Source organism: Salmo trutta, chromosome 36, assembly GCF_901001165.1.
Source record: "Salmo trutta chromosome 36, fSalTru1.1, whole genome shotgun sequence".
Classification (NCBI taxonomy): domain Eukaryota; kingdom Metazoa; phylum Chordata; class Actinopteri; order Salmoniformes; family Salmonidae; genus Salmo; species Salmo trutta.
The window spans coordinates 12,431,442-12,455,510 of record NC_042992.1 but is presented as its reverse complement, the minus strand read 5'-3'; the positions used below and the strand labels follow the sequence as shown (position 1 = coordinate 12,455,510).

The following is a 24,069-nucleotide window of genomic DNA, read 5'->3' as shown; positions in this document are numbered from 1 at the left end:
CATACAGTCATGCTGAATTACATGCACACAGCGTCAGAGTTTAAAGTGGTCACTGCTGGGCCACAGTTAACTTAGGACAATCTGCAGGTACATCTGTAAGTAGCTCAAAGTTTCATACAGTTTCTGTGTATTGATGTTAATGAGAGATAAAACAAGGAGAATCAAGGCACTTTCGTATAATTGCATTATATTATTATAACTAAATCAGAAAGAAATGTTGACATAGCCGTCGTCAGGGAGTACAATAATCCGTTGTTCTATTGAACAGGACCTTTAATCAGAGACCACTTTAAATCTACAATGACATAATACTGCATCCCTGCAGCGTTTCACGTCCTTCTTTGTTCTACAAGATTTGCATGAAAGTTTGAGTCAGGAGTTTGATGTAGATCTCAAATTAGAGTTGGGCCATTAGTGATTGACTGTGTTATAAGGGTCAGGTTGGTGCCAGACTTACATGGGTGTCCTCTCTCTGCAAGGGTGGAGGGGGAAAGTAACCATGACTGGGTGTTAATTTACGTCCACAGTGTTACACACATCACACACACGCACACACACAAAGACACACAGAAACATGCATAGGCACACAGACGCACGCACACACAGACACATACACACACTTCTAAATTCCAGTGATGGGGAACATTGCGGCTCTGAACCGACTCAAGGGCTACCGAGCTCAGCCAATAACAGATTCATTCCTTAAAGTCGGAGAGATCCCATTGGATGAAATCAGTGTGATTGACAGGGCAAAATAGTACCGCTCATGATTGAATTCCGAGACTCCATCGTTCCCATCACTGCATTTACATTCAGACAAGCAAAGCCTTAGCTACAGCGTAGTGCTCCCCATGGGCACATTGACAGCATGTTAGACTGATACAAAAGAGTGTGAGAGAGAGAGAGAGAGAGAGAGAGAGAGAGAGAGAGAGAGAGAGAGAGAGAGCGAAAGGGGCGAGAGAAGGAGATAGAGAGAGATGGAGAGGGAGAGGGAGAGAGAGAAGGGGGGAGAGAAATAAATAGAAGGGGAGAGAGATAGAGAGAGAGAGGGGGGAACGAGATAGAGAGAGGAGCAAGAGGGAGAGAGAAAGAGAGAGAGAGAAGGGGTGAGAGAGATAGAGACAGATAGATGAAGAGTGAGAGAGGGGGAGAGAAAGAGAGAGAGAAGGGAAAGAGAGAGAGATGGAGAGTTAGAGAGAGAGATAGAAGGGGAGAGTGAAAGTGAGTGAGAGAGAGAGAGAGAGAGGGAGAGAGAGAGCGAGAGAAAGAGAGAGAGAGAGAGAGAGAGAGAGAGAGAGAGCTGAAGAGTGAGACAGACAGTGAGAGAGAAAGAGAGAGAGAGAGATCCTACCTGTTTGACATGCCAGGTCCACATCTTTTTCAAAGTCCGACTGGCAGAGAGCATGGGGAAGAAGAGAGACAGTTACACAGCAGTGTGTGTGTGTGTGTGTGTGTGTGTGTGTGTGTGTGTGTGTGTGTGTGGTAGTTACAGTATGGTTTTGGGGCAACATTGGGAAACAGAATAATACAGTCTAATATTCTATTCCAACTAATACAACATCAAGAGACAGCGATTCATTTCCATTGCATATTGATGCCAGACAGCCATATTGATGCCAGACAGGCCTAGCAAACAGGGGAAGACCCTCACAGATGAAACAGAAACAACTGAAGATGAGAGGAGAAGTGCTTTTGAAAGATGAAAATAACATCACACCAATACACAGTTAGACTACACCTTTCTCTAATGTTGCTACGGATGATGATTTAGAGACAGAGATGTTAGACCACACCTTTCTAACTTTGCTACAGATGATGAATTAGAGACAGAGATGTTAGACTACACCTTTCTAATGGTGCTACAGAATATTTTTTGTTGTTGATTAACCTTTTTTTAACTGGCAAGTCAGTTAAGAACAAATTCTTATTTACGATGACGGCCTACCCCGGCCAAACCCGGACCAATAACACCAGCTCTACCTTTCTGTCTCCAAACCTAAAACCAGCTCTACCTAACACCAGCTCTACTTTTCTGTCTCCAAACCTAAAACCAGCTCTACCTAACACCAGCTCTACCTTTCTGTCTCCAAACCTAAAACCAGCTCTACCTTTCTGTCTCCAAACCTAAAACCAGCTCTACCTTTCTCTCTTTAAACCTAACACCACCTCTACCTACTGTAATGCCACCTGCTCGTGTTTCCCTCAGCTTGTCTTTTGTAACCTTCAAGAGAGAATTTCCCCTCAACTTTGATTGGTTGGAAGAAATGACTTTGTAAAAGAACCAACACAAACAGCACCACACAAACAGCACCACACAAACAGCACCACACAAACAGATTGCTTGGATTCACTGAGGGACAGTTCCAGTGTTCCATTCCAAAATGGCCTCCCTGCAAACCTCTCAAACTTGAATGTGAAATAAACGTTGCACCACATTGCCATGCAGACCCAGGCCTCTCCACTCTCTCTTCTCCTCTCTCCCCACAGCAACAATCCGCCTAGCGTCCTCCACGGAACCCACTCACAAAAGCCTTTGTTTGGATATTAAAGTATAAAGCATTTTGGGCACGACAGAGAGGGAAGGGGGGAGTGAGAGAGAGATGTGGACCCCAGGAAGAGTAGCTGCTGCTTTTGTAACAGCTAATGGGGATCCTAACAAAATACCCCAAAATACCAAGACATGGAAGAAGATGGAGGGAGGGGAAAGGCAGAGAGAAGGGGAGAGTTAAAGAGAAAGAGAGAGAAAGACAGAGGGAGAGAAAGAAAGAGAGATAAATAGAGGGACAGAAAGAGAAAGAGAACATTTGAAAGGGAAAGAGAGAGGGAGAGAATGAATACAGGTCTCAGAGGAGAGGAAAGCTCCTAGTACGCAAATCACACAGCTGCACAAATGGCTCTCGCCTAAAAGGACAAATGAGGATTTAGACTCTCATCTCACCTCTCTCTCTCGCTCTCTGTCTCTCTCTGTCTCTCTCTCTCTCTCTCTCTCTCCCTATCTCTCTCTTTCTCTCTCGCTCTCTCCATATCTCTATCTCCTTCATCGTAGCATGTATGTACGCACACCCACACACGTACACACAGGCTGAGTATAGAAAGTAAGTCAGGTTAACCGTCAGCATCATTACAAACTACAGTTTGTCCAGACGTTTTGAGGAGGGCATTCACATTAGCCCTGTGTTCAGCCAACACTGGAAACCACTTAAGCACAAGATAACCCAAAACACTTCAGGCTGAATTATCATTGGAAAAGATGCAAGAACAAAACAACATTTGGATCCCAAAACTTAATCTAAAAACACATCTATATAGATATAAAAACACCAGCATAAAACAACTTTGACTGGTAGCAGCTAAAACTATAAAAACTTGCTGGCACTAATCTACTTTGCAGCTCGGTGGTTTCCAAACTTTTCCCCCAACGGACCATAATAAAACATGATTTGTTATGTTTTGCAGGCTAATACCATTTATATTAAATAAATGGAAAGACATTTCCTGGACCACAAGGGGGTATATCCACAGTTTGGGAACCATTGCTGGAAACCTTTGTGGATAATGTACTTTTCTACCAGATAATAACTTTACTACACTGCTACATATATTGGCTACTTTAGGGCACAGAAAGCACAGCAGCTATCTACTGTGGTTGACGTACTGATTTGCTGTTGGGGTACTTGTGGTTTTGTCCATGGTTGTGGGCGTGGTTATAGGTGTGGTTGAGGGTGTGGTTGAGGGCGTAGTTCATGTGTTCATGGTTCATGTGGTTGTTGTGAGGCAGGCTGTGGTAACAGCCTAGTTGGCAGCTGCGTTCGAAGCCCTGGTGAGGGTGGCATAATGGCGGGTATGGTGGCTGTTGGTGGCATGACGATGACGAGCAGAGAGAAGCTCCAGTGCCAACAGTGCCAGTGTCAGTGCCAGAAGTGCCAGTGCTGTAGCGCAGAGAGCCACACTGCTGCCCGCAGTAGGACACGTTCTGACACTTCTGATGCTGGGATGAAGAAGAGATGTGAGAGGAGGAGAGATGAGAGAGGGGAAGTGGAGGAGTGGACAATAGAAGGGTAAAATGGGAAGGACCAAGCCAGTCCAAACTAACTACCAGAATGGTTAAATGGTGGTTAATCTCATTTAACATGTACTCTAGTCTGAAGACTGATTATTCTCAAGATGTCCTCCTATCCTCTCAAGATGTCCTCCTATCTTCTCAAGATGTCCTCCTATCTTCTCAAGATGTCCTCCTATCCTCTCAAGATGTCCTCCTATCCTCTCAAGATGTCCTCCTATCTTCTCAAGATGTCCTCCTATCCTCTCAAGATGTCCTATCTTCTCAAGATGTCCTATCTTCTCAGTGTCCTCCTATCTTCTCAAGATGTCCTCCTATCTTCTCAAGATGTTTTCCTATCCTCTCAAAATGTCCTCCTATCTTCTCAAGATGTCCTCCTATTATCGCAATATGTCCTCCTATCTTCTCAGTGTCCTCCTATCTTCTCAAGATGTCCTCCTATCCTCTCAAAATGCGCTCCTATCCTCTCAAGATATCTTTTCTTCTCAATATGTCCTCCTATCTTCTCAGTGTCCTCCTATCATCTCAATATGTCCTCCTATCTTCTCATTATGTCCTCTTATCTTCTCAATATGTCCTCCTATGTTCTCATTATGTCCTCTTATCTTCTCAAGATGTCCTCCTATCTTCTCAAGATGTCCCCCTATTGTCTTAAGATGTTCTATCCTCTCAAGATGCCCTCCTATCTTCTCAAGATGTCATCCTATACTCTCAAGATGTACACCTATCTCTCAAGATTTCCTCCTATCCTCTCTAGTGAGTTTATGGTAACACTTTTCACAAGGCCTACTTAATACTTGTATGGCTGTTATGTCATACACTACCAAAAGTATGTGGACACCTGCTCGTCGAACATCTAATTCCAAAATCATGAGCATTAATACGGAGTTGGTCCCCCCTTTGCTGGTTCCAACTAGATGTTGGAACATCGCTGCAGGGACTTGCTTCTATTCGGCCACAAGAGCATTAGTGAGGTCGGGCACTGATGTTGGGTGATTAGGCCTAGCTCGCAGTTGGCATTCTAATTCATCCAAAAGGTATTATATGGTGTTTAGATCATGGCTCTGTGCAGGCCAGTCAAGTTCTTCCACTCAGATCTCGACAAACCATTTATGTATGGATCTCGCTTTGTGCACGGTGTATTGTCATGCTGAAACAGGAAAGGGCCTTCCCCAAACTGTTGCCACAAAATTGGAAGCACAGAATCGTCTAGAATGTCATTGTATGCTGTAGTGTTAAGATTTCCCTTCATTGGAACTAAAACATATCCCCAGACCATTATTCCTCCACCACCAAACTTTACAGTTGGTCGAATGCATTAGGGCAGGTTGTGTTCTCCTGGCATCTGCCTGTGCCCAGATTCATCCGTAGGACTTCCAGATGGTGAAGCGTGATTCATCACTCCAGAGAATGCATTTTCACTGCTCCAGAGTCTGCGAGCTTCACATTACTCCAGTCAACGCTTTGCATTGCGCATGGTGATCTTAGGCTTGTGTGTGGCTGCTTGGCCATGGAAACCCATTTTATGAAGCTCCTGATGAACAGTTCTTGTGCTGACATTGCTTCCAGAGGCAGTTTGGAATTCGGTAGTGAGTGTTACAACCGAGGACAGACGATTTTTACATGCTAAGCACTTCAGCACTCAGTGGTCCCGTTCTGTGAGGTTGTGTGGCCTACCATTTTGCGGCTGAGCCGTTGTTGCTCCTAGATGTTTCCACTTCACAATAACAGCACTTACAGTGCACCGGGGCAGACATTTTTGTATTTGACAAACTGACTTGTTGGAAAGGTGGCATCCTATGATGGTGCAACGTTGAAAGTCACTGAGCTCTTCAGTAAAGTCATTCTACTGCCAATGTTTGTCTAAAGAGATTGCATGGCTGGGTGCTCGATTTTATACACCTGTCATTTACGGTTGTAGCTGAAATAGCCGAATTCACTAATTTGAAGGGGTGTCCACATACTTTTGTACATATAGTGTATCGTGCCTATGACAGGTTTATGAAAGCTTTATGGCAAATGGGTTCAAGAAAAGTTTTCCCTATGCACTCAGTCGCTTTGAGCCTTTTGGGGTGAGGGATTAATTCTGGATTATGCTATTGGGAAATGGCTGTTGGAAACACTTTGGATTCACCAATTAATTTGATATGACTGCTTTTGATATTAATCAAAAAGCCTAATGAATTACTTCAAGTGGATTGAGATTAATTTATTGTCAGACTATGGATTTAAAAGACAAGTACATCTCCTCTTGTTAACTTTGTCATGTGTAGGTTTACGCGTAAACTGTGACGTGACCAGGAAAAACAGCAAGGAAAAACTCTGGACCCTACAGTTACGAAACCAACCCATCCATTCCTCCTCAACACTACACTTAAAACAACTTTGCATTTTTGTTGTTGATGGTATAGGTAATCTAAGGTGAAGCTTCAGCCTCCTAACCTTCTTAGAGGTCCATTCAAGAGACCAAAACACTACAGTAAATGACTGTGTGAATAACAAAATCAAAGGGGATGGAGGGTTCAACGTAGGAACTTTTATAACTAATGAATATTGCAGAGCGTTGTGACCTGGTTGACATTGGGAGGCACTTCATGTCTTTATGATTTACAATGCTATTAGCATGATTTTGGACAAAGTAACCTTATGTATAACCTTATGTGAGCTTTACCTTACACGCCCTGTGCATAATGATGAGGGCCTTTCATATGGGATAAACCAACCTGCCTCACTGACCGCCGTGTTAATAAAAATATCCAATGAAAATATGAAAATAACAAATTACAGGTGGGATTATAAAATATCTTTAGGAGGGACTGAACAAATGATGGGGTTAGGATTTTAGGCCCAATCCCAAATCGACACCTGTCAAATCCTCTCAGAACCCCACAAGGAGATGTGGTCGATTTGGGATTGGGCATTAATATAGTTAGTGAAGAGCAGAATTTGGAGAACAGAAACAGGGAAGTTTTAGGACCAGCAGGATGTGGTTATGTAGCCTGGTCCCAGGAGTTGGCAAGACAGCACAAACTGATCAGGGACCAGGCCAGCAGTGGTTATGGGTCTAATAAGGGATGAAATGGAATATTATTCACCATGATCTGCACCTGTCCGTTCTTGCATGAGTCCGGTGAGTTCTCACTGTCGTCTTTACATCCCCCCATCCGACAGCGCACTGCGTCCTGAACCTGGAAGAGACGGACGAGGAGGGAGGGAAGTAGAGGAAGAGGGAGGGAAGAAGAGCAGGAGGGAGAAAGGCAGGAAGGTAGATGAAGGTCTTTATTGTAGTTTTAAAATGAGTTTAGCTACTTTAAGACTATCATAGAGAGTAGGCTATGTTCATACATACAGTACTCTACACGTGTTTATTGAGTATGTAACCGTTACAAAGTAATATATTATCTGGTGAATGTTTGATCATCTATATTAGGTTTTGTTATTGATTTTAGTAAGAGACTAGAACATGGTGTATTACCCTGTCATGAACATGTATAGTATCATTAGTGGGGTTTATTTAATATGAGTTCAAAATCAAGGGACACCCACTTTCTTTAAATGTGTTTGTTAGCATTAGTACTGTATGCATTAAAAAGTACTGTAGAAATAAACGCCAAGTAATTGTTTGATTTATGGATTCAAGCACTCTTTGAAGACATTCAAAGATAAATAAAGTGAGAGAGAGAGGAAGAGAGAGAGAGTGAGAGAGAGTGAGAGAGAGAGATGAAGAAACAGAGATAAAGAACAGAAAAAGACAGTGTACAACACTGTTGAATCTAGATAGGCAGCCAGTCTACTGAGGGTTGTGTTAGGAAGATGAGATTTTATTCAAATTGAGATATGACTGGTAACTGACTCCAGAGCCACAGTGCTCTGAGATATAATATCGTTTGCTATTCTCTGAAACTTTCATTAAGTGAGCTAAAGCTAGGTAGTGGAATAAATATCGTGGATCTAAATGTTCTTCCTGATAATCCTGGACTATCAGACCACCATTTTATTACGTTTGCAATCGCAACAAATCTGCTCAGACCCCAAACAAGGATTATCAAAAGCAGCACTATAAATTGTCAGACAACCCAAAGATTCCTAGATGCCCTTCCAGACTCCCTCCACCTACCCAAGGATGTTGGAGTACGAAAAACAGTTAACCATCTAACCGAGTATATACATTTAACCTTGCGTAATACCCTAGATGCAGTCGCACCTCTTAAAACAAAAACAATTTGTCAGAAGAATTTAACTCCCTGGTATACAAAAAATACCTGAGCCCTGAAGCAAACTTTCAGAAAATTGGAACGGAAATGGCGCTCCATCAAACTGTAAGTCTTCCGACTAGCTTGGAAAAACAGTACCGTGCAATATCGAAGAGCCCTCACTCTTGCTCGATCAGGTTACTTTCCCAACCTGGTTGAGGAGAATAAAAACAATGCAAAAAGTATTTTTGATACTGTCGCAAAGCTAACTTAAAAGCAGTATTCCCCAAGAGAGGACGGCCTTCACTTCAGCAGTTTTTTTAAAAGTTTTTATTTATTTCACCTTTATTTAACCAGGTAGGCAAGTTGAGAACAAGTTCTCATTTACAATTGCGACCTGGCCAAGATAAAGCAAAGCAGTTCGACAACATACAACAACACAGAGTTACACATTGAGTAAAACAATCATACAGTCAATAATACAGTAGAAAAATAAGTCTATATACAATGTGACCAAATGAGGTGAGATAAGGGTGAAATAAATAAAAAAATTAAATAAAAAGGAAGGTAAAGGCAAAAAGGCCATGGTGGCAAAGTAAATACAATATAGCAAGTAAAACACTGGAATGGTAGATTTGTAGTATAAGAAAGTACAAAGTAGAAATAGAAATAATGGGGTGCAAAGGAGCAAAATAAATAAATAAATAAATACAGTAGGGGAAGCGGTAGTTGTTTGGGCTAAATTATAGATGGACTATGTACAGGTGCAGTGATCTGTGAGCTGCTCTGACAGCTGGCGCTTAAAGCTAGTGAGGGAGATAAGTGTTTCCAGTTTCAGAGATTTTTGTTCGTTCCAGTCATTGGCAGCAGAAAACTGGAAGGAGAGATGGCCAAAGGAGGAATTGGCTTTGGGGGTGACCAGAGAGATATACCTGCTGGAGCACGTGCTACAGGTGGGTGCTGCTATGGTGACCAGTGAGCGGAGATAAGGGGGGACTTTACCTAGCAGGGTCTTGTAGATGACCTGGAGCGAGTGGGTTTGGCGACGAGTATGAAGCGAGGGCCAGCCAACGAGAGCGTACAGGTCGCAGTGGTGGGTAGTATATGGGGCTTTGGTGACAAAACGGTTGGCACTGTGATAGACTGCATCCAGTTTATTGAGTAGGGTATTGGAGGCTATTTTGTAAATGACATTGCCGAAGTCGAGGATCGGTAGTATGGTCAGTTTTACGAGGGCATGTTTGGCAGCATGAGTGAAGGATGCTTTGTTGCGAAATAGGAAGCCAATTCTAGATTTAACTTTGGATTGGAGTGGTTTGATGTGAGTCTGGAAGGAGAGTTTACAGTCTAACCAGACACCTAGGTATTTGTAGTTGTCCACATGTTCTAAGTCAGAACCGTCCAGAGTAGTGATGCTGGACAGGCAGGCAGGTGCAGGCAGCGATCGGTTGAAGAGCATGCATTTAGTTTTACTTGTATTTAAGAGCAGTTGGAGGCCACGGAAGGAGAGTTGTATGGCATTGAAGCTCGTCTGGAGGGTAGTTAACACGGTGTACAAGGAAGGGCCAGAAGTATACAGAATGGTGTCGTCTGCATAGAGGTGGATCAGAGACAGACCAGCAGCAAGAGCGACATCATTGATGTATACAGAGAAAAGAGTTGGCCCAAGAATTGAACCCTGTGGCACCCCCATAGAGACTGCCAGAGGTCCGGACAACAGGCCCTCCGATTTGACACACTGAACTCTATCAGAGAAGTAGTTGTTGAACCAGGCGAGGCAATCATTTGAGAAAACAAGGCTACTGAGTCTGCCGATGAGGATGTGGTGATTGACAGAGTCGAAGGCTTTGGCCAGGTCAATGAATACGGCAGCACAGTATTGTTTCTTATCGAAGGCGGTTACGATATCGTTTAGGACCTTGAGCGTGGCTACGGTGCACCCATGACCAGCTCTGGAACCAGAGTGCATAGCGGAGAAGGTGCGGTGGGATTCGAAATGGTCGGTAATCTGTTTGTTGACTTGGCTTTCGAAGACCTTAGAAAGGCAGGGTAGGATAGATATAGGTCTGCAGCAGTTTGGGTCAAGAATGTCCCCTCCTTTGAAGAGGGGGATGACAGCAGCTGCTTTCCAATCTTTGGGAATCTCAGACAACACGAAAGAGAGGTTGAACAGGCTAGTAATAGGGGTTGCAACAATTTCGGCAGATAATTTTAGAAAGAAAGGGTCCAGATTGTCTAGCCCGGCTGATTTGTACGGGTCCAGATTTTGCAGCTCTTTCAGAACATCAGCTGACTGGATTTGGGAGAAGGAGAAATGGGAAGGCTTGGGCGAGTAGCTGTGGGGGGTGCAGTGCTGTTGACTGCGGTAGGGGTAGCCAGGTGGAAAGCATGGCCAGCCGTAGAAATATGCTTATTGAAATTCTCAATTATAGTGGGTTTATAGGTGGTGATAGAGTTTCCTATCCTCAGTGCAGTGGGCAGCTGGGAGGAGGTGTTCTTATTGTTATTAAAACCTACCCAAACCAGAAACCGTCGATGACAGCATTCATGCAAAACTGAAAGCGCGAACCACCGGATTTAACCATGGCAAGGTGACTGGGAATATATTTTTATACAAACAGTGCATTTATTCCCTCTGTAAGGCAACCAAATAGGCAACACATCAGTACATAGACAAAGTGGAGTCGCAATTCAACGGCTTAAACACAAGACGTATGTGTCAGGGTCTACAGACAATCACGGATTACAAAGGGAAAACCAGCAATGTCGCGGTCACCGACTCCCAAGGACTGTGGGCTCTCGTTCTCCATGGACGACATGAGTAAGACGTTTAAGCGTGTTAACCCTCGCAAGGCTGCCAGGCCGGACAGCATCCCTAGCCGCGTCCTCAGAGCATGCGCAGACCAGCTGGCTGGAGTGTATACGGACACATTCAATCTCTCCCTATCCCAGTCTGCTGTCCCCACTTGCTTCAAGATGTCCACCATTGTTCCTGTACTGAACAAAATTACTATCACTTGGTAGCACTATCGCTTGGTAGTGCTTTGAGAGTCTAGTAAGGATCATATCACTTCTACCTTACCTGACACCATAGACCCACTTCAATTTGCATACCGCCCCAATAGATCCACAGACGATGCAATTGCCATCACACTGCACACTGCCCTATCCCATCTGGACAAGAGGAATACATATGTAATAATGCTGTTCATTGACTATAGCTCAGCCTTCAACACCATAGTACCCTCCAAGCTCATCATTAAGCTCGGAGTCCCTAGGTCTGAGCCCCGCCCTGTGCAACTGGGTCCTGGACTTCCTGACGGGCCACCCCCAGGTGGTGAAGGTAGGAAACAACACCCCCAGTCGCTAATCCTCAACACTGGGGCCCCACAAGGGTGCGTGGTCAGCCCCCTACTGTACTCCCTGTTCACCCATGACTGCGTGGCCACGCACGCCTCCAACTCAATCATCAAATTTGCAGACAACACAACAGAAATAAGCCTGATTACCAACAATGACGAGACAGCCTACAGGGAGGAGGTGAGGGCCCTGGCGGAGTGGTCCCAGGAAAATAACCTGTCCCCCAATGTCAACAAAACAAAGGAGCTGATCGTGGACTTCAGGAAACAGCAGAGGGAGCATGCCCCTATCAACATCGATGGGATCGCAGTGGAGAAGGTGAAAAGCTTCAAGTTCCTCGGCGTACACATCACTGACAAACTGAAATGGTTCACGCACACAGACTGTGTACTACACAAGACGCATCAGCGCCTCTTCAACCTCAGGAGGCTGAAGAAATTCAGCTTGGCCCCTAAGACCCTCACAAACTTTTACAGATGCACAATTGAGAGCATCCTGTTGGGCTGTATCACCGCCTGCTACGGCAACTGCAACTGTATTTTAGTCAATGCCACTCCGACATTGCTCGTCGTAATATTTAAATATTTCTTCATTCCATTCTTTTACTTTTAGATTTGTATGTATTGTTGTGAATTGTTAGATGCTACTGCACTGTTGGAGCTGGGAACACAAGTATTTCACTACAACCGCAATAACATCTGCTAAATATGTGTATGTGACCAATAACATTTGATTTGATTTGAAAAGTCAACTGACATTTACTCCTAAGGTGCTGACCTGTTGCAACTTCTACAACCACTGTGATTATTATTTGACCCTGCTGGTCATCTATGAACATTTGAACATCTTGAAGAACGATCTGGCCTTAACGGCCATGCACTCTTTTAATCTCCACCCGGCACAGCCAGAAGAGGACTGGCCACCCCTCAAAGCCTGCTTCCTCTCTCGGTTTGTTCCTAGGTTCCGGACTTTTTGGGGAGTTTTTCCTAGCCACCGTGCTTCTACATCTGCATTGCTTGCTGTTTGGGGTTTTAGGCTGGGTTTCTGTATAAGCACTTTGTGACATCTGTTGATGTAAAAAGGGCTTTATGAATACATTTGATTTGATTTGATTAGTGGGTACACAGTATGCCATTTACACCCACATTGCCTCCCACATCATGTTGAGACAGAGAGAACTAATATTAACACTATACCCAATGAGTCCCAAAACTTCCTACGAACATTGGGATGTCGAACAAACAAATTTGTTTAGTGTGTTACCAAAAATCTTGTCGTGTGTAACAAGTTTAACATGGATAGGAGACATGCAAGCATGCATACACATAGACTACACTGACACACTGAGACTACACTGACACACTGAGACTACACTGGCACACTGAGACTACACTGACACACTGAGACTACACTGACACACTGAGACTACACTGACACACTGAGACTATACTGACCCACTGAGACTATACTGACACACTGAGACTACACTGACACACTGAGACTACACTGACACACTGAGACTACACTGACACACTGAGACTACACTGACACACTGAGACTACACTGACACACTGAGACTACACTTAAAAAATGTGTATATGACCATATATGCATTCACTTATTTTTTTATCTCCTTCATTTATATTATTTTACTGTAAAGTGTGTTGCTATTTTAAATTCACCTTAATTCAGTTTGATTTTGTGTGGTTGTTGTGTCTGACTCAATAAACCCTACTAATATGTAATCTGTGTCCTTTCATCCCTCCAGGATATCAAGACAACCATATCTTCACCTGAGCATACAAATGACTGACTTTCATCTGAGTGGCTGAGTAGGACAACAAATTACCACCCTATGAGCGGAATCTGAGAACAGAACACTGAAGTGAGCCGCAGCGCCAAAGAAAAGCCATCTTCATTCACAGCGGGTGTTCGGTGTGTGTGTGTGTGAGAGAGAGAGAGAGAGACTGCATATTGGATCAGAGCAGAGCCCGTGTCAGATGAATAGTGCATTCACTGGAGTATCGCCGCTCGTTCCATCTCTCTCTCTCTCTCTCTCTCTCCGTCTATCTCCTTCCCTCGCTCTCTGCATGTTTCTATTTCTTTCTCTCTCATCTCTCTCTCTCTCCATCTCTCTCCCTCCCACTCTCTCTGTATATCCTCTCTATGTTAACTCTGCTTTCCTCATCCCTGCTGGGTGAGTTGGCACTCTGATGGCTGCGTACTTCTCATTTCAAAGTCAAATGGGTTTCCTATGGATCTATACTCGCTCCCTCACCCTCCCTCGCTCACATTCTCTCTCCCTCCTTCTCTCTCCCTCTACATTTGTCTTTCTCCCGATCTTCACACTTTCCTTCCTCCAAATGTTCTAAATGTTCTCCCTTTGTGTTATTCATTAACCCTTTCTCCTTTTCTTGCCCTTTCTTTTTTTCTCCCTTCTCCCTCCCTCCCTCTTTTTCTCTCACTCCCTTCCTCTCTGCTACAATCATTATTTTCATACATACATCCATGTTCCTTTCCTAATTTCTCGATCCATCTCTCTCCCTCCCCTCTTCCTGCTAATCACATTTTCTATACATCCGTCCATGTTCTCTAACTCCCTATCGGGTAAATTATTTTCCACAGAACTCCACAGACCTTACCTCCCTCTTTTTCCTTCCTTCCTTCCTTCCTTCCTTCCTTCCTTCCTTCCTTCCTTCCTTCCTTCCTTCCTTCCTTCCTTCCTTCCTTCCTTCCTTCCTTCCTTCCTTCCTTCCTTCCCTCCCTCCCTCCCTCCCTCCCTCCCTCGTTCTCATACACACATCGTGTCACTCTGCAACACACCCTCTCTATAGATCCATGGACTCTATGTTCTTTCAATCCCCATCCTCCCTCTGCCGCTGTCCCTCTATTCCTCTCTGCAACTTCTTCACACAGTCTCTCATCCCCCTTTCCTCTCCTTCTTCTCCTCTCCACATCTCTCTCCATCCCAGAGACACCATCATCTGCTTGCTTGTTGTGCTGCAGCTATTAGGGATTATGTTCAGTCCCTGACAGAGATTTTCAGATTTACTCAAATAATTCCTGGATTTGGGCAACTCTAATCCTATGCTTTTGTGATATTGGTTTAACATATACTGTATGTCTTAAAGTTTTTTTGTCCATTAATGTTCAACTATATGTTTACGCAATAAACAATGAAGTGATGTATATCATATCGGGGGGAGCGACAGAGAGATGTTGTGTAGGCACGGAATGGATCAAACCCCAATGCATTGTGGTTTGTCTGATATTTGTGCACACTAGGGGGGCGTGTGAGTGTGTGTGTGTGTGTGTGTGTGTATGTGTGTGTGTGAGTACACGGATGTGTGTGTGTGTGTGTGTGTGTATGTGTGTATGCATGTGTGTGTGTATGCAAGCATGTGTGTGTGCATGTGTGTTTGTGTGTGTGTGCATTAAATCAAATCAAATCAAATTGTATTTGTCTCATGCGCCGAATACAGCCGGTGTAGACCTTACCGTGAAATGCTTACTTACAAGCCCTTAACCAACAGTGCAGTTCAAGAAATAGAGTTAAGAAAATATTTCCTGAATTAAAAGTAACACAGTAGAATTACATAACAATAACGAGGCTATATACAGGGGGTACCGGTACTGAGTCAATGTGCGGGGGTACAGGTTAGTCGAGGTCATTTGTACATATAGGTAGGGGTAAAGGGACTATGCATAGATAATAAACAGTGAGTAGTAGAAGTGTAAAACAAAGGAGGGGGATCAATGTAAATAGTCTGTGTAGCCATCTGATTAATTGTTCAGCAGTCTTATGGCTTGGGGGTAGAAGCTGTTAAGGAGCCTGTTGGTCCTAGACTTGGCGTTCCAGTACCACTTGTCATGCGGAAGCAGAGAGAACAGTCTATGACTTGGGTGGCTGGGGTCTTTGATAATTTTATGAGCCTTCCTCTGACACCACCTGGTATAGAGGTCCTGATTGCAGGAAGCTTGGCCCCAGTGATATACTGGGCCGTTCGCACTACCCTCTGTAGCGCCTTACGGTCAGATTCCGAGCAGTTGCCATGCCAGACGGTGATGCAACCAGTCACGATGCTCTCAATGGTGTAGCTGGGGACCCATGTCAAATGTTGAGGGGGAAAATGTGCTTTCGTGCCCTCTTCACGACTGTCTGGGTGTGTTTGGACCATTATAGCTTGTTGGTGATGTGGACACCAAGGAACTTGAAACTCTCGAACCCGCTCCACTACAGTCCCGTTGATGTTAATGGGGGCCTGTTTGGTCCTCCTTTTCCTGTAGTCCACTATCATCTCCTTTGTCTTGATCACATTGAGGGAGAGGTTGTTGTCCTGGCACCACACTGCCAGGTCTCTGACCTCCTCCCTATAGGGTGTATCATCGATGTCGGTAATCAGGCCTACCACTGCTGTGTTATCAGCAAACTTAATGATGGTGTTGGAGTTGTGTTTGGCCACGCAGTCGTGGGTGAACAGGGAGTACAGGAGGGGACTAAGCACGCACCCCTGAGGGGAACCGATGTTGAGGATCAGAGAAGCAGATGTGTTGTTGCCTACCCTTACCACCTGGGGGTCGGCTCGTCAGGAAGTCCAGGATCCAGTTGCAGAGGGAGGTGTTTAGTCCCAGGGTCCTTAGCTTAGTGATGAGCTTTGAGGGCACTTTGGTGTTGAACGCTGAGCTGTAGTCAATGAACAGCATTCTCACATAGGTGTTCCTTTTGTCCAGGTGGGAAAGGGCAGTATGGAGTGCAATAGAGATTGCTGCATGTGTGTGTGTGTGTGTGTGTGTGTGTGTGTGTGTGTGTGTGTGTGTGTGTGTGTGTGTGTGTGTGTGTGTGTGTGTGTGCCTGGTAAATGGGTATTTCGTCTCCATTGAGACTCTGTGTGTCTGTTGAGAATGGACAGTGAGGGCATTCGACTGGGGACTTATCGTCTTAATTCATACAGTGTCTTACTAATCTCTTTATAGGAGCCCTGGATCATCTGGACAATACTCTATTATATTAATACAGGCTGAAGCAGAGTAATCCTTCCCATGTCTGAGCTGAACCTCTGTCTATCTAGCTAGCTGGTACGGTACGCTTCAGTAGGAGAAAGTCGCGTTGAAAACGAGACCACCTGTAGCAGGGTTTGGGTTTCAATTCAGGAATTAAACAGACGTTCTTCATATACCCACATACAGGAACACACAGAGACACACAGACACACTCAGACACACTCAGACACACACAGACACACACAGACACACACAGACACACTCAGACACACTCAGACACACACAGACACACACAGACACACACAGACACACACAGACACACACAGACACACACAGACACACTCAGACACACTCAGACACACACAGACACACTCAGACACACTCAGACACACACAGACACACTCAGACACACTCAGACACACACAGACACACACAGACACACACAGACACACTCAGACACACTCAGACACACACATACACACACAGACACACACAGACACATACAGAAACACACAGACACAAACAGACACACACAGACACACTCAGACACACACAGACACACACAGAAACACACAGACACACACACACAGACACACACAGACACACTCAGACACACTCAGACACACTCAGACACACTCAGAAACACACAGACACACTCAGACACACACAGACACACACTAACCTCGCGGCGCATGGCACAGTGGACAGTAATGATGACAAAACCCTGGACAGAGTCAAAGACAGCAAACAGAACCTGAAAGAAAGCAGAACGGCTGTCAGTTACCATAGAAAGAGAGAGTCAGAGACAGAGAGATAGAGACAGAGAGGGAGACAGAGAGGGAGACAGAGAGACAGAGAGGGAGACAGAGAGGGAGACAGAGAGACAGAGAGGGAGACAGAGAGGGAGACAGAGAGGGAGACAGAGAGAGGGAGACAGAGAGAGAGAGACAGCGAGAGAGAGACAGAAGCAGAGAGAGACAGAGAGAGAACTGGAGAGAGAGAGAGAGAGAGAGAGACAGGGAGAGAGAGAGATAGAGAGAGAGAGAGAGAGCTAGAAAGAGAGAGAGAGACAGCGAGAGAGAGACAGAAGCAGAGAGAGACAGAGAGAGAAATGGAGAGAGATAGAGAGAGAGAGAGAGCTAGAAAGAGAGAGAGAGACAGTGACAGAGAGATAGAGAGAGTGTGTATCAGTGTGTGTATCCGTGTGTGTATCCGTGTGTGTATGAGAGTGTGTATCAGTGTGTGTATCCGTGTGTGTATGAGAGTGTGTATGCAGCCAGGACACTGTGATACGAGTCAGTATTAGAGTGAGGATGTCAGGAGATGACATGGGGATCGGGTAAGTGGTGGAAACCGTGAGCGCTGTTAGCTACAAGTAGGTTGGGGTTTTGCTAGGGTGCTGTGGACAGGGATGATGGATAGGTGGAAGTATCTGTCTAAGCATCTGCCTCTGGTGCAAAAGGTTGTATGGTCTAATCCAGGAATAGAAAGTTGTTTTTCAGATTTTTGTTTAAAGCCTTTCCCAAACCTAAACACTATCCTTAGAAATTCTGAGTTAATGCCTAAACTTAACCATAAACACTTTGAAATGTGAGTTTTGGAACAACTTGGAAATTTGACATTTAAGAAACATGGATGAACGTCTAATTCTGACGTGAGACTCTGAGAGCTGGTTGGTTTATGAGTGTGTGTATCAGTGTGTGTATCAGTGTGTGTATCAGTGTGTGTATCAGAGTGTGTATCAGAGTGTGTATCAGTGTGTGTATCAGTGTGTGTATGAGTGTGTGTATCAGTGTGTGTATCAGAGTGTGTATCAGAGTGTGTATCATAGTGTGTATCAGTGTGTGTATCAGTGTGTGTATGAGTGTGTGTATCAGTGTGTGTATGAGTGTGTGTATCAGTGTGTGTATGAGTGCATGCAAAGGTTAGTGAGTTTGAAAGAGTGTATACAGTACATTGTTATACAAGCTTGGATACATGTGAGTGTGTGTGTATGCAGATGTGTGTATGCAGGTGTGTGTAAGTGTGAAGACAGCAAAGTGTACCTGGAATAGTGTGGAGCGGCGGTCGGTGATGGCCAACACAGCAGACATCCAGGTCAGAGCAAGCAGAGGGAGAACTACACAGGAACTCCAGAGAGATGCCCTGAAAGAGAAGAAAGACAAGAGGTGAGAGGTGGGGTAGAGGAGGGGAAGAGGGGAGGAGGGGGAGATGGGAGGAGGGAGAGGAGGGGGAGATGGGAGGAGGGAGAGAATAGTTAGAGGAGGGGAGAGGAGAGGAGGGAGAGGAGAGAGAGAGAGGAGGGGTAGAGGAGGGGAAGAGGGGAGGAGGGAGAGGAGGGGGAGATGGGAGGAGGGAGAGAATAGTTAGAGGAGGGGAGAGGAGAGGAGGGAGAGGAGAGAGAGAGAGGAGGGGTAGAGGGGAGGAGGGAGAGAATGCGGAGAAGGGGGAGAAGGGAAGAGGTAGAGAAGGGGGAGAGGGGAGGAGGGAGAGAAGGGGGAGAGGGGAGGAGGAAGAGAAGGTGGAGAGGGGAGAGGGGAGGAGGGAGAGAATGGGGAGAGGGGAGGAGGGATAGAAGGGGGAGAGGGGAGGAAAGAGAAAATGCGGAGAAGGGGGAGAAGGGAGGAGGTAGAGAAGGGGGAGAGGGGAGGAGGGAGAGAAGGGGGAGAGAAGGGGGAGAGGGGAGGAGGGAGAGAAGGGGGAGAGGGGAGGAGGGAGAGACGGGGGAGAGAAGGGGGAGAGGGGAGGAGGGAGAGAAGGGGGAGAGAAGGGGGAGAGGGGAGGAGGGAGAGAAGGGGGAGAGGGGAGGAGGGAGAGACGGGGGAGAGAAGGGGGAGAGGGGAGGAGGGAGAGAAGGGGGAGAGAAGGGGGAGAGGGGAGGAGGGAGAGAATTTCAAACTTTAGAATCTGGGACGGCGACACTCTCATAACACATGCACACGCTCACACACACACATATGCAGGCGCACTCACAGGGACACACACGTATGCAGGCGCACCCACAGTGACACACACACGTATGCAGGTGCACCCACAGTGACACACACACGTATGCAGGCGCACCCACAGTGACACACACATGTATGCAGGCGCACCCACAGTGACACACACACGTATGCAGGCGCACCCACAGTGACGCACACATCAGCTGTGTGTTCAGGCATACTGAAAGCCACAGTGACCTCCAGACTGTGTGATCGATGCAGAACACGACCAGGTGAGAGACAAGTAACTGACAGCTGTAAATGAGATAGTGTGTGTGTGTGTGTGTGTGTCTGTGTGTGTGTGTGTGAGAGAGAGATAATGTGTTTGTGTCTAGAGAGAGAGATAGAGAGTGAGAGAGAGAAGTATGGAGAGAGAGATACTGAGAGAGATAGAGATAGAGGGAGAAGGAGAGAGAAAGAGATGGAAAAAAGAGAGTGTGTATCTTTTGGTGTGTGAGGGTATCTTTTGGTGTGTGAGGGTATCTTTTGGTGTGTGAGGGTATGTTTTGGTGTGTGAGGGTATGTTTTGGTGTGTGAGGGTATCTTTTTAGTGTGTGAGGGTATGTTTTGGTGTGTGAGGGTATCTTTTGGTGTGTGAGGGTATCTTTTTAGTGTGTGAGGGTATCTTTTTAGTGTGTGAGGGTATGTTTCGGTGTGTGAAGGTATGTTTCGGTGTGTGAGGGTATGTTTCGGTGTGTGAGGGTATCTTTCGGTGTGTGAGGGTATGTTTTGGTGTGTGAGGGTATGTTTTGGTGTGTGAGGGTATCTTTTAGTGTGTGAGGGTGTGTTTTGGTGTGTGAGGGTATGTTTTGGTGTGTGAGGGTATCTTTTTAGTGTGTGAGGGTATCTTTTTAGTGTGTGAGGGTATGTTTCGGTGTGCGAGGGTATCTTTCGGTGTGTGAGGGTATGTTTCGGTGTGTGAGGGTATGTTTCGGTGTGTGAGGGTATGTTTCGGTGTGTGAGGGTATGTTTCGGTGTGTGAGGGTATCTTTTTAGTGTGTGAGGGTATCTTTCGGTGTGTGAGGGTATATTTCGGTGTGTGAGGGTATCTTTTGGTGTGTGAGAGTATGTTTCGGTGAGTGAGTGTATCTTTTGGTGTGTGAGGGTATCTTTCTGTGTGTGAGGGTATCTTTCGGTGTGTGAGGGTATCTTTCGGTGTGTGAGGGTATCTTTCGGTGTGTGAGGGTATCTTTTTAGTGTGTGAGGGTATCTTTTTAGTGTGTGAGGGTATCTTTCGGTGTGTGAGGGTATCTTTCGGTGTGTGAGGGTATCTTTCGGTGTGTGAGGGTATCTTTCGGTGTGTGAGGGTATGTTTCGGTGTGTGAGGGTATCTTTTGGTGTGTGAGGGTATCGTTTGGTGTGTGAGGGTAAGTTTTGGTGTGTGAGAGTATGTTTCGGTGTGTGAGTGTATCTTTCGGTGTGTGAGGGTATCTTTCGGTGTGTGAGGGTATGTTTCGGTGTGTGAGGGTATGTTTCGGTGTGTGAGGGTATGTTTCGGTGTGTGAGGGTATCTTACGGTGTGTGAGGGTATCTTTCGGTGTGTGAGGGTATCTTTCGGTGTGTGAGGGTATCTTTTGGTGTGTGAGGGTATCTTTTTAGTGTGTGAGGGTATCTTTTTAGTGTGTGAGGGTATCTTTCGGTGTGTGAGGGTATCTTTTTAGTGTGTGAGGGTATCTTTTTAGTGTGTGAGGGTATCTTTTTAGTGTGTGAGGGTACCTTTCGGTGTGTGAGGGTATCTTTCGGTGTGTGAGGGTATCTTCGGTGTGTGAGGGTATCTTTCGGTGTGTGAGGGTATCTTTCGGTGTGTGAGGGTATCTTTCGGTGTGTGAGGGTATCTTTCGGTGTGTGAGGGTATGTTTCGGTGTGTGAGGGTATGTTTCGGTGTGTGAGGGTATCTTTTGGTGTGTGAGGGTAAGTTTTGGTGTGTGAGAGTATGTTTCGGTGTGTGAGGGTATCTTTTGGTGTGTGAGGGTATCTTTTTAGTGTGTGAGGGTATCTTTTGGTGTGTGAGGATATATTTTGGTGTGTGAGGGTATCTTTTTAGTGTGTGAGGGTATCTTTCGGTGTGTGAGGGTATCTTTCGGTGTGTGAGGGTATGTTCCGGTGTGTAAGGGTATCTTTCGGTGTGTGAGGGTATGTTTCCGTGTGTGAGGGTATCTTTCGGTGTGTGAGGGTATGTTTCAGTGTGTGAGGGTATCTTTCGGTGTGTGAGGGTATGTTTCGGTGTGTGAGGGTATGTTTCGGTGTGTGAGGGTATGTTTCGGTGTGTGAGGGTATGTTTCGGTGTGTGAGGGTATGTTTCGGTGTGTGAGGGTATGTTTCCGGTGTGTGAGGGTATGTTTCAGTGTGTGAGGGTATGCTTTGGTGTGTGAGGGTATCTTTTGGTGTGTGAGGGTATCTTTTGGTGTGTGAGGGTAAGTTTTGGTGTGTGAGAGTATGTTTCGGTGTGTGAGGGTATCTTTTGGTGTGTGAGGGTATCTTTTGGTGTGTGAGGGTATCTTTTGGTGTGTGAGGGTATCTTTTGGTGTGTGAGGGTATCTTTTGGTGTGTGAGGATATATTTTGGTGTGTGAGGGTATCTTTCGGTGTGTGAGGGTATGTTTCGGTGTGTGAGGGTATCTTTCGGTGTGTGAGGGTAAGTTTTGGTGTGTGAGAGTATGTGTTGACTAACATGGCGTTGCTGGCAGTAGAGCTGGAGAGAGCTGTACTTGAGATCACACCACACTTGGAGCATTTCAGGAGCAGTCTGCTACGCGACGCCTCAACCGGTGGACTTTAGGACACAGACAGGATGGAGGAGAAGGACACAGGATGGAGGAGGACACAGGATGGAGGAGGAGGACACAGGATGGAGGAGGAGGACACAGGATGGAGGAGGAGGAGGACACAGGATGGAGGAGGACACAGGATGGAGGAGGAGGACACAGGATCGAGGAGGACACAGGATGGAGGAGGACACAGGATGGAGGAGGAAGACACAGGATGGAGAAGGAGGAGGACACAGGATGGAGGAGGACACACACATATTGTGGGGGGCAGTCAGTTATGCACAAGGAAGGGGGAGAGAAACAACACACACAGTGGGGTAGACACACACACAGGAGGAGAGGATGGGGAGGACGGACACACAGGAGGAGAGGGTGGGGAGGATGGACACACAGGAGGAGAGGATGGGGAGGACGGACACACAGGAGGAGAGGGTGGGGAGGACAGACACACAAATGGGAAAGACAAACACAGACCCAGAAACACACACATTCAACAAGTAATGGGGTGCAATGGGGTGCAAACCACATACACACATTCACACACATGAGAGTGAGGAATGGATGGGCAGTGCGGATGGGATGGGCAGTGCGGTTGCAAACGAAGGCGAAAAGCACAGAAGGACATACATAATGGACACACGGACAAAAGAGAGGGAGAGGGACACAGAAAAGGAGAAAAGAAAGAAGAAAAAAATTTAACAAACCTCTAAGTAGCAGCAATGGACAACAAGTCAGAATACAAAGATCATGACAGAATGCAGTGACAGATAAACGAAAGAGAGAGGAAGAAAGAGAGAGGAAGAGGGAGAGAGGAAGAGGGAGAGAGGAAGAGGGAGAGAGGAAGAGGGACAAAGGAAAAAAGAGAGGAAGAGGGAGAGGGGAAGAGAGAAAGAGAGAGGAAGAGGGACAGAGGAAGAGGGAGAGGAAGAGGGAGAGAGGAAGAGAGAAAGAGAGAGGAAGAGGGAGAGAGGAAGAGAGAGAGAGAAATAACGAGGGAGCAGTGAGAGAAAGTGAACAAAGAAAGGGAGAAGAGGATGCTGAATAATCTTAAAGCAGACTAATAAAGTGTGTCTGGCTAACACGGATTAATAATAATGTACAATGAGACAGATGGGCACTGCCAGGACCAACTGTCTCTCTCCCACAGTGTGTGTGTGTGTATATGTTTTCAGTGTACAAACTGTTAGTGATGATGTGTTAGTGTGTGTGTGTTTGGGACAGTCTAGATAGTCTGTTCAACTCTTCTTCTTTTGGCCAGTCTGGGCTCTCATTAGGTCACTAGCCATAAGCTCCAGTGATGCCTGCTAGAACCAGGAGACAGTAGTCATGTCTCAGTTAGAGCTTGGGGGTGTGTTAGGGTGGGATATTAAGGCAGAGTGAGTCTGTGTGTGTGTGTGTGTGTGTGTGTGTGTGTGTGTGTGTGTGTGTGTGTGTGTGTGTGTGTGACTCAGTGAGTGCTGACTCAGTGATTTGGACCCTGAAGTACACTCTTAGATAAAAGGTGTTATCTAGAACCTAAAAGGGTTCTTTGGCTGTCCCCTTAGGATAACCTTTTAAAGAATCCTTTTTGGTTCTAAGAATAACCCTTTTGGGGTCCATGTAAAACTCTTTCCCTAGAAGTGGTTCTACCTGGAACCAAAAAGGGCTCTAGCTGGAACCAAAAAGGGTTCTTCAAAGGGTTTCCCTATTGGGACAGACGAAACC

General features: G+C 45.8%; 1 protein-coding gene across 1 annotated transcript in view; it reads right to left on the bottom strand.

Moving 5' to 3' along the window:
• The window catches only part of LOC115175398 (adhesion G protein-coupled receptor B2-like), an 81,585-nt gene that overhangs the window by 44,109 nt on the left and 13,407 nt on the right, over nt 1-24,069 (bottom strand). The window contains exons 4-9 of the mRNA XM_029734630.1: nt 22,269-22,370; nt 18,660-18,759; nt 17,297-17,368; nt 7,156-7,248; nt 1,352-1,391; nt 458-472 (exon numbers count right to left, since the gene is read on the bottom strand). Of these exons, the coding sequence (XP_029590490.1) occupies nt 458-472; nt 1,352-1,391; nt 7,156-7,248; nt 17,297-17,368; nt 18,660-18,759; nt 22,269-22,370 (422 nt within the window). The remainder of the gene's footprint in view (nt 1-457; nt 473-1,351; nt 1,392-7,155; nt 7,249-17,296; nt 17,369-18,659; nt 18,760-22,268; nt 22,371-24,069) is intronic.